Source organism: Trachinotus anak, unplaced genomic scaffold, assembly GCF_046630095.1.
Source record: "Trachinotus anak isolate AG129_WGS33_773 ecotype Australia unplaced genomic scaffold, CSIRO_AGI_Tana_v1 ptg000012l, whole genome shotgun sequence".
Taxonomy (NCBI): domain Eukaryota; kingdom Metazoa; phylum Chordata; class Actinopteri; order Carangiformes; family Carangidae; genus Trachinotus; species Trachinotus anak.
In genome coordinates this window covers 6,705,827-6,715,921 of record NW_027273863.1, presented here as the reverse complement: position 1 = coordinate 6,715,921, position 10,095 = coordinate 6,705,827, and the positions used below count along the sequence as shown (strand labels likewise).

General features: G+C 42.1%; 1 protein-coding gene across 6 annotated transcripts; it reads left to right on the top strand.

Annotated features, from left to right (window-relative positions):
* Nucleotides 1–274: 274 nt before the first annotated feature.
* Nucleotides 275–9,734, top strand: LOC139628620 (1-phosphatidylinositol 4,5-bisphosphate phosphodiesterase delta-1-like). 6 transcript variants are annotated; one of them, XM_071490462.1, is made up of 15 exons: nt 275–546; nt 2,095–2,253; nt 3,422–3,650; nt 3,842–3,971; nt 4,552–4,780; nt 5,666–5,867; nt 6,184–6,328; nt 6,417–6,569; nt 6,674–6,823; nt 6,926–7,085; nt 7,411–7,527; nt 7,672–7,850; nt 7,960–8,092; nt 8,672–8,821; nt 9,063–9,734. In XM_071490462.1, the coding sequence occupies exons 1-15, from the start codon at nt 513–515 to the stop codon at nt 9,152–9,154; spliced, it is 2,262 nt and encodes a 753-aa protein (XP_071346563.1). In that variant the 5' UTR covers nt 275–512; the 3' UTR covers nt 9,155–9,734. The 6 variants fall into 6 exon arrangements, with proteins under 6 accessions (XP_071346563.1, XP_071346562.1, XP_071346560.1 ...); XM_071490461.1 differs by having other exon boundaries at nt 382–546; nt 2,095–2,283; XM_071490459.1 differs by lacking the exon at nt 275–546 and adding an exon at nt 1,499–1,784.
* The last annotated feature ends 361 nt before the right edge of the window (nt 9,735–10,095 follow it).

Genomic DNA, 10,095 nt, shown 5'->3' with positions numbered 1-10,095 from the left:
TTTCCTCTACATGTAAGAAAGTCTTGTGTACAGACAACAGGATTAAAAAAAAAGGCACAGATTAAAGATGCTTTTTTCATTTGGGCTTGCTGGTGCCTAGGTGATCAGTGAATCATGTGGCATGCGATAAATTCTGCATATAAAGTCAGAAAATATGTTCCCTACACCCATGCCTGATGGCAAAAGCTGGTGTTATGGTGTAACCTACCCACCCAGTTGTGACATCAGCAGCGCGGCTTGCATGGCAGGCTTGTCAAACCGGTGTTGGAGCCTGCACAAGTGCTGACACCATTCAGAGTGCCAGAAGAAATCCACTTGTGTCGCCGCCTTTGCTGTGTCGCTCTCGTCTCGACTCAACAATCCCAACCCCCCCCACCCCCCCCCACCAAAAAAAACCTCTCGTCTACTTGCGCTCATGGAAAGAAGGAGCAACTTCAGGTGAAAAGGTGCATCAGGTGAATCGAGGGAAAACAAAACCTGACTGCTTATAAAGGACAACAAATTCAGGGAGGATGGAAACGAATGGGATGGGGAAGAAAAGAAACGGTAGGACACATTTTGAATTTCTGTTTAATTGTGCAAATCAACAATTCATTGAATTATCCTGGGGCCACGATGACAGGTGAGCAAAATGTCTCCAATGAGAGCAGTGCAGCTTTTTACTCGATTTTCATTCATTTGGATTCTTCACAACGAACTTTTTTTCTCCACAAACTGTGAATATTGACTATATCGAGCGAAATGTGCGCTTTAAAGAGCACCTGTAGAGTTTGATTTGTTTATGGGCTGCCAAAAGGTGTGGCCCCGGTCATCCAGCCCAGTTTCACCTTGCTTCCAGCAGACATATGTGTCGCCAAACCAAACGAGCGCAAAGCCTCTAGTAAACCAGGCGAGAAAAACAAACTCCTACTGCAGGCGACGTTACCGAGAGGCGTTAAATGGGCATTTGTTCCTCTTTTCTCAACATTCAACAAGTCTGTTTACCTGTGTCCTAGCAAGTAAAAAAAAAAAAAAAAAAAGTAAGCCAGGTCGGGTTGCTCTAAATCACAGCACTTGGTAATATCGCGATATCACCACTAGATGGAGCCCGTAAAGCAACAAATGCCTGACAACAATATTTATATTGTTTGGTTAAACGTATTGTTTAATATAATTACATTATTTTTTTCACTTAATATTAATTAAATATATTGACCTAGCCATATTTTAAACGGTGATTGTACTTTAAGCCAACTTCAATGTTTTTCTGTAGCTTATTGATGTAACGCAAGATGACAAATAACATCATTAGCTGTTCATTAGCTCAACTGTCTCGTTTGTTTAAAGATAATAACGTTATATATCTAATAATAAAACTTATAATTGTTATTAGATATATTGGTACCTTCAAAAATCGTGACTACTTTCTAAACTGGTGAACTCGTTTTCCCAGTAATATCAGCTGAGATGACTTTATGATACCAGCATTAGCAAAGTCCTGGCAGGGGTTTGGGACCGGCCCCCTCGCCGCTGCATGCACACATGTGGAGGGAGTTGGTGGGTGTGTGGCTGTCAGCTGACCGCCTGGAGGGAGCCCAGCAGAAATGAGAAGTGCACTTTGACTATAACGCCCTCGCACTCTGCTCGGTCCCAGCGTCTTGTGAACAGCCTGACCGCATTTCAGTTCCCGAGTCCCGAGGGCATCATGAAATGCCTGCAAAGAGAACCGAAACTCTCCAGATCTGAGGAATTACTCCGACATGCCCGCAGCCAGAAGGCGATACAAATGAACGCGAAGCTCCTAGGTAGGCTGCACCGCAGGTACTTGAGCGATACGGACCAAAGGGTTTTCCGGGGTCACAGTACACGCTTTGTAGTCACAGCAGATCTCAGCTTGTCTTTAATGAGTAAAGCTGTGAAACTTTACATGGTAAGAGGCTTTTAATCCTCCTGCCTTACTTGTTTGGCTTGTGGTGTTCGACCTCACGTTTTGAGATTGTGTTAGAAAGGGTATAGGTCAACTGACATATGGATTGTATGAGAGTGGCTTCAGCTCAGCAGGTCTGCAGAAGTTCAGTGTGTCATCCTTTGTCTCTGTGCTCCCTGTTTTCTCAGGCATGGAAGGAGATCTGGACCTCCAGTTCCTCCTGCAAGGGGGAGATCTCCTCAAGGTCCGTTCCCCATCCTGGAAGAAGACCCGCTACTTCAGACTCCAGGAGGACTGCAAGACCATGTGGCATGAATCCAAGAAAACCTTCAGGAGAAACCACACCTGTGAGTGCTGTCCCAGCATCCCTCCTACATGTGTGTGAGACCCACCAGCAAATCTCTTGCACACATCTGTCTGGCGTTGTGTTGGACACATGTCTCACACCTCTTCTTTATTTTTTGCTTATGATTAGTACCTAATAACATCCAACACATACAGTGGGGTTCAAATGTCTGAGACAACGTTCGCTCAGTCAGACTCTGTGTTTTCAGTGCTGATACAACTAAAACCATCTAAGCTCCATTTTCTCAGGTCAGATGAATTTTTCCTTTATGGATTATAAAAGTGGAGGACTGATCATACAGCTATAAAACATTTTTCTGTATGAAAGACCTTCGTATCATACACAACTGGGTTGCTTGTGATAGCAAGGATACGTTTTGTGGGTGTGTTTGATGAGCTAGTGATTTTTTTTTTTTTTTTTTTTTTTTACAGTGTGTGTAGGAGTGGTATGAAATAGGTTGGGTTATATTTTCCGCTTGGATGATATCCATAAAGTGTTCTCATGTAGTCACAGACTGATAACTGTATCATAGTGATGTATTTATTGCTGTCACTACATATGATAACATGCAACCCATCAAGCTGCTCAAGAGCTCTGCACATTAGTCACTTCAGACATCAGCAAAAGTAAGTTCAGTTGCTAGAAACTTGTAATGTGACGTCAGTAAACTGCAAACAGGAGGCTCATGTTTACCAAGCAGGCTGGTCAGTGATGCCTGAAGATACCAAAAGTACGAGGGAGCAGCTTTTTTAGCAGAACCAGACAAACTTTATCAGTCCTCTGTCAGGGAATTCCTTTATTAATTAAAATACTGTGATTGTAAGGCTGAAAGATATGCAAAAATAAAAATCATATTGTGATTATTCTGGCAGATATTGCGATATGGGTGATGATTTCAGTTGGAATGGTCATTTTGGCATTTCATTTTCACTGAAATTTTCTTTTATTTGTACCAACATGTACATTTAGATGTGGAGAATATGATTTGTGGGCCAGTGATTCTCTGTCAGCACCACGATGCTTCACCAATTTTTTTTGACACGTCATAAATTGCAGCTCTTGTGATTTAGATATTGCATTTGGCCGTACTGCGATTTTGATAATATTTTGATTAACTGTCCTGCCCCGTGTAAGCGTAATATAACAATCAGAGTTTCTCCTGCCTCCAGTCTCACTCGAGGATATCTCAGCGGTGAGAATGGGCCGCCAGTCTGAAGGTTTGAGGAAGTACACAGAGGAGCAGGTGGACGGACGCTGTTTCTCCATCATGTTCAAGGGCCGCCGCAAGAACCTGGACCTCATCGCCAGCTCAGAGGAGGAGGCCAAGCAGTGGGTCAACAGCCTGGAGAAAATGATCTCCAAAATAAACAACCTCAGCTCTCAGCAGAAGACAGAGCAGTATCCTTGTCTTGACAATATAAGTTATACTGTGAACCTGAGTACTGACTGGATTAGGAACCTCTGCCACACCCGCTGCACACCCTGATGTATTTGATATCTGTCACTGCCGCCACAAGGGCCCATGTGATATGAATGTCAGTCTATTTGAAAATGAATACATCCAATTCCTTACATTAAAAACCTTTCAGTTGGATCCTCAGCTGCCTGAGGAAAGCAGACAAGAACAAAGATGATAAGTTGAGTCAGTCAGAGGTCAAGAACTTCTTCCGTCTGATCAACGTGGAAGTGGACGACAGCTATGCAGAAATGCTCTTCAAGGTGATGAGCTTTTTAAGGCTTCCTAATGATGAGAATCACTGGCAGAGGTCCTAAGAGGCCATAAAACACTGCTGCTGGTTAATGTTTGGAGGAAAGGTAAAGCAATAAACACCAAATTATATTATAAGGCTTCTCAGCTAAACTGAAGTAATCCACTGATGGTTGGCAGATGGATTTCTCATTATGAGAAAACATTAAGAGGAAAACAGTGTTAACTTGATATTTTAGGCCAAATGTGGTATTGATTAAACACGGTTCTCTTCCATAATGACTTGATTGACATCTGAGTTTTAATCAGATTTTGCCCCGAGCTTTGTGGGTCGGGTTGGTGTGTGCATTCACTAGTCTTTTGAAGGCTGTGCTTAATGATTTGGTCTTAAGTAAACTGCCTGTTGAAAAGAATAGAAAAATATGTTTAAAGTAGAACTAAATTATGATGTAATAAGAATTCACTTAAATCTCTCATAACACTAATAAAACAGTCACCTTTCAATATCATTATATATCTGTATCAGTTCATAATACAGTTGGTTGAATGTAAATTGTGGACTAACCATTGTGTTACATTTCCATCATATAGCTATGTGACAAATCAAACTCTGGACACCTGAGTGGAGAGGAGATCGAACATCTGTATGAGCTGTTAACCCATCGGGAGGAAATCAACGTGATCTACCAAGAGTACGCGAAAACCACGGGCTTCATGAGCCCTGAAAACCTTGTGGACTTCCTGATGAAAGAACAGAGAGAGAAAGCTACACTGGCAGACGCAAACAAGATTATCGAGAAGTATGAGCCGGATGAAAATGGTCAGTACCCGATCTGAAATAACATGTTTTCGTTTCAGGTTGTGACTCCGTAGAATCGATTTCTGATTATTTAACAATCACTCAGTACTTAGGATTTATGGCTGCGGGATGCACTAAAATGAAGTGAGATACAGACCACAGAACAATATTCTGTCTCCCTCTATGTATTTATAATATAAGCTTTGCAGCATCAGTCTGTGTCCAAAACTCCAATAGCAGCAGTAATTCTGTGTCAGCTCAGAGAGAAACATGAGTTACTGCTCTGTGACCTGGATTAATGCCAGTGTATCACACTGGTGAGTAATTGCAAATTAAACAGACATGACTTTTCAGTGTAGACAAACAAAAAGCGATAATGTGTTACTTTCAGGGCCGATGCTATTGTGAAATTGGGTTTAAGGAATAACTCATAATGACACATCTTTAACATTAGTTAACATACATGCTAGGCAGTGAAGCAGCGAGACAGGCCTGTAACCAGCTAGAGCCTATTAATATTAAACTACAAGATAAAACTAAAACACATGCAGTTTGCAATGATAACCACTCAGTCAGTGATGTTTTTGCTCGTGGGAATAAGTGATATATTATATGGCTGATTTGCATGAATAGACATCAACTGTTTAACTAATTTAAGTCAGGGTTTACTGAGCCTGTTGGGCCCTGTCACTCCTAGTGACTGATTCAGTTTATCTACCTGTAGCCTTTCAACAAGTATCTTTGATCTTGGACCCCAGTAGGAGAACAGAAACCTGAACCTCTAAACTGAGACAACATGATATGACATTCACACACTTTGTCCATTAATTAAAAATTGATCCCCAGGTAACTGTTGCTCTGATGCACCACAGTCTCATCAGCTGTCTCGCTCTTGTGTTGTTTCAGTCAAGCAGAAGAAGCTGCTGTCCAAAGATGGCTTCCTCGTGTACATGCATCAACCAGAGGCCTTGATCCTCAATCCAGATCACAAGGAATTGTACCAGGACATGAGCCAGCCCCTCAATCACTACTTCATCTCCTCCTCGCACAACACCTACCTCATGGAGGATCAGCTCAAAGGGCCCAGCAGCACAGAGGCTTACATCAGGTAACTTTCACCCAAACTCTAAGAATCTGTCCCCAAAGTCTTGAATCATAATTATAACGATGAAGTCACTGCAGTCTGCAGATATTATGATATCTTCATTGATTTTATTGGATTCTACATATTGCTTGGTTGATACATTCTGGATACAATACTGGGAATTATATGTGGTATTGTATGTTTGTGTCTTATATTTTCACCTGTGAATTGCTGCACAGATACATTTATCTTAACCATCTGTTACCAGGGTTGCACTGATAGTGACCTTCAGCTATTTGTTAGTGCAGATCTTCAGTCGCTAACACTGTGACTCTCTCAGGGCTCTGCTGAAGGGCTGCCGCTGTGTAGAGCTGGACTGCTGGGACGGATCGGATGATGAGCCAGTGATCTACCACGGCTACACACTCACCTCTAAGATCCTCTTCAAAGATGTGATCAAGGCCATCAAGGAGTATGCTTTTAAGGTGTGTGTAACGGTGTAGGATTCAGTTGTGTCCAGTATAATATTGTAAAGTTTACACTAAAAACTCTTCTGTTCTGTGTCATACGCAGACATCCGATTACCCCGTGATCCTCTCCCTGGAGAACCACTGCAGCGTGGAGCAGCAGCAAGTCATGGCCCACCACATGAGCTCCATCTTGGGCAGCGCACTTGTCACCGCTCCCCTGGGCGATGGCATGCCCACAAAATTCCCATCTCCTGAGGTTAGTATTCACTCTTATCTACAGGTGGATTTTATTTTAGTCCTTTGATGAAGGATAGTTGTAATGACACCAGTCACTTACACTGTTTCATTTTATACTTCCAGGAATTAAAGGGGAAGTTCCTGATCAAAGGGAAGAGGTTAAACAAACTGGAGGCCAGCTTCGCATCTGAGGAAGCAGCGGCTGAAGACACAGACGTGACGGAGGAGGAAGAGTCCAATGAAGAGGATGAACAGGAGGGAGAGCAAAGCAAGGTGGGAGTTAGATCAAGGGAGAGTGATGAATGGATTAATTAAAATGAACATGTTAGAAGATATGTCATTTTTACTTACCTATAAGTTCTATTTAATCGGTAGAAGAAAAAGAAGCTGAAACTGGCGAAAGAGCTGTCGGACATGGTGATCTACTGCAAGAGCGTCCACTTCCACGGCTTTGAGGACGCCAGAACAAACCTGAGCTTCTATGAGATGTCGTCCTTCAAGGAGGGAAAGGCCATGGGGCTGGCAGAGGAATCGGGTTAGGAAGACTTTTGGCTGAATTCATTAATGTGTTTTAGTGTCAAAATTTGTATGCAGTATAAATTTCTTATTTAATTTCCTTTCTCAAGAAGATTTGGTGAAATCTGGTCTCATTTATGTCCACATTACATCAACTGACTCTTGTGTCAACATATCCTGTTATCTCTCAATACTCTTGAGAAGGGGACACTGATAAACATTTGTTCCAGTTGTGACGGCACCTCTGTCAGAATCAAGTGCACATGATAAGCCCTAAATGATACACTCTCCCGTGCGATGACAGTCAATGACTCTATCTTTTGGTGATGATGTGCTTTCTGCAGCGAACACCTACATTCGTCATAATGTGGACAAGCTGAGCCGCATCTACCCAGCAGGCTCCAGGACCGACTCATCCAACTACAATCCAGTGCCCTTGTGGAACGCCGGCTGCCAAATCGGTACCTATTGATAACGCAGATTACTATCGAACTATCAAATGTACAGTCCAATCTGATAATGTAGAAGTCACCAAGGGAAAATCCCAAAGAAACACCTCCTGAGTTGTATAGTTGTCCTCAGTCGTCTTAATAATTCCTTTTCAGTGGCCCTAAACTTCCAGACGACCTGCACGGACATGGATGTGAACCAGGGCAGATTCCTGGTCAACGGGAAGAGCGGCTACATCCTGAAGCCACCCTATATGAGAGACATAGCCACAGACTTTGACCCCATCACTCTGACTCGAGGAGATTGGCTGAAGCACAAGACGCTCCACGTCATGGTGAGGATTGTAAACACACACACACTGGCATCAATCCAATGCATTTGCTGTAGCGCCCCGTTCAAAGTCCTGCTCTCCTCCTCCATGATGTATCTCCACCTGTCGCCAGATTATCTCAGCCCAGCAGCTCCCCAAAGTGAACCAGAAGAAATCCTCCATAGTGGACCCGCTGGTTAAAGTGGAGGTGTTCGGAGTTCCGGCTGATGTCGCTGAGAAAGAGACCAGTCCCATTGAAAACAATGGTACCTTTCCTTTCAACACTGTTTTATACTGTACTGTAGAGCCAGATATTGTTTATATTTATATCATTTTGTGGTTCGGAGATATAATTTTCTCATTCTATCAGATTATAAGATGAACAAAGCCAGAGTAACATTTATATTGTTATCACAGTTACCTTGTGTGTGAATTAAAGGTAAACATCAGTATTTGTGGTGACTTCAGACTTATCTAGAGGCATGGTAGAAACTGTCTCTACCAATAAAAGCCTCAATCAACCAGAATGCATTGCTGCCACAACATTTGGAGTCAGTTGTAAGACTGTTGCTTTATGTGGACTGGGGAAAAACTCCTTCTCTGCAAACACTGTGTGTTTGTGTACCAACACCTAAAACCACTGCTGCACACAGCTAATACATCCACACCCTCTGGGGGTTGTCAGAATGCATTCTGGGAAATGTGTGAAGCTTTTACAGTAGACAAAGCAGGTTAAAAGATGACAAAATAACTCTGGGAATGCGCTGAACATCAGAAATGAATGATGCGGAACAACCGTGAAACATCATGTCACTGAGGTTTCATTTCTCCATGTTTTGTTTTAGGGTTCAACCCTGCGTGGAATGAAAACTTCCAGTTTGATGTGTATGTGCCTGATCTGGCACTAGTGCGCTTTTTGGTGGAAGACCACGACTCCACGTCCGATAACGAGTTTGTCGGACAGTACACGCTCCCATTCAACAGCTTAAAAATGGGTGAGTTCGGCATCTGGCTGTGGACATTTGCTATATTTATCAGGTTCCTTTTTTTCCTCACTGTAACCCAATGATTTAAAACCACTGATAGTTCCTTGTTTTCACACTTCATAAATGAGCAGACAGGAACTCTCCCCCCTCTGGTGGGGCATAGAGAACTCAATTCACACGCTGCACAAAGAGCTCTTCATATTCTCCTTTTTCTCATCACCGACTGCAACCACTTTGTGCCCCCACACAGGATACAGACATGTGCCTCTGCTCAATAAGAACGGAGACCGTCTGCCCTCAGCTGGACTCTTTGTGCACATCATGGTTCTTGATGCTGAGTGAGACCTCACTGACTGACACGTGGACACTGGGACCTCCATCAAACAGCCATGTCTTAGCTGTTTTTAATTCCATTTTATATTCTTTTTTGCGCTCTGTAGATTTAGTTCATTATTAACTTATTGGCTTCATTCCAGAAGTTTGAACAGCTACTGTAAAAGTAAAAGACTACATTCTTCCCAAGGGGACAACAGTGCCACTTAAAACTAAGATCTCCACCTGCAACTGGAGCTGGGTAGAAACCCGCTAATACGAGGTTTGCTAGACTTTATAATACCCAGATCTGTTTGAACTGGTTTGTATGTGTTGCACTAGTGTTATACCATGTTCAGTTTGCAATGGCACTGAATTGTTTCCAGAAAGCTATTGTCCCTCATTTTTGTTCAGTTAGTGTATTGTCTATTTAAATCTTTTTATTCAAATGTCCTTTTCATGAATTCAAACATAAGCCAACATGAAAAACTGTGCTTTGTCTTCATCAGTAATTTTAGTCATCAAGTATGATTATTTTACATGTAACATCATCATGACTGCTTCTTTATCTTTTTATAATCAAGATGAAGATAAAAAATTTAAACACAAATATGTCTCCATCCTTTTTTTCTGCACTTTGAATAAAACAGCATTTCCAGACAGTTAATTTTGCACCTGTAGTCATGTAAGACTGTTAATATAAACCTTTTTAATAATCTTTGGGCTTCTTACCCAGTTGTACCCGGTAGAATAATACAGCTTTATGATACTACTTAACAACCTGTTCAATAATAATGACAATAACAAAGCTCAGTAGTACTCTGCAGTGCATACAATAGGAAAGCCAAGTAGTTACCCTTTTTGACCTCATTATTTTATGCAAACACCAACAGTAAGAAACCCGTTTGAGGTTGAGCTACTTGGGCCCTTCCACAGAATCAAATAATTACCTAGTGAACTTTGAAAGGACA

Excerpts from the sequence above, each read along its gene's own strand:
- LOC139628620 (XM_071490457.1), top strand. The coding sequence starts at position 1,514 with ATGCACACATGTGGAGGGAGTTGGTGGGTGTGTGGCTGTCAGCTGACC. Across the intron at positions 5,868-6,183 it reads AGCACAGAGGCTTACATCAG|GGCTCTGCTGAAGGGCTGCC; the intron begins GTAACTTTCACC and ends TGACTCTCTCAG. Across the intron at positions 7,528-7,671 it reads GAACGCCGGCTGCCAAATCG|TGGCCCTAAACTTCCAGACG; the intron begins GTACCTATTGAT and ends ATTCCTTTTCAG.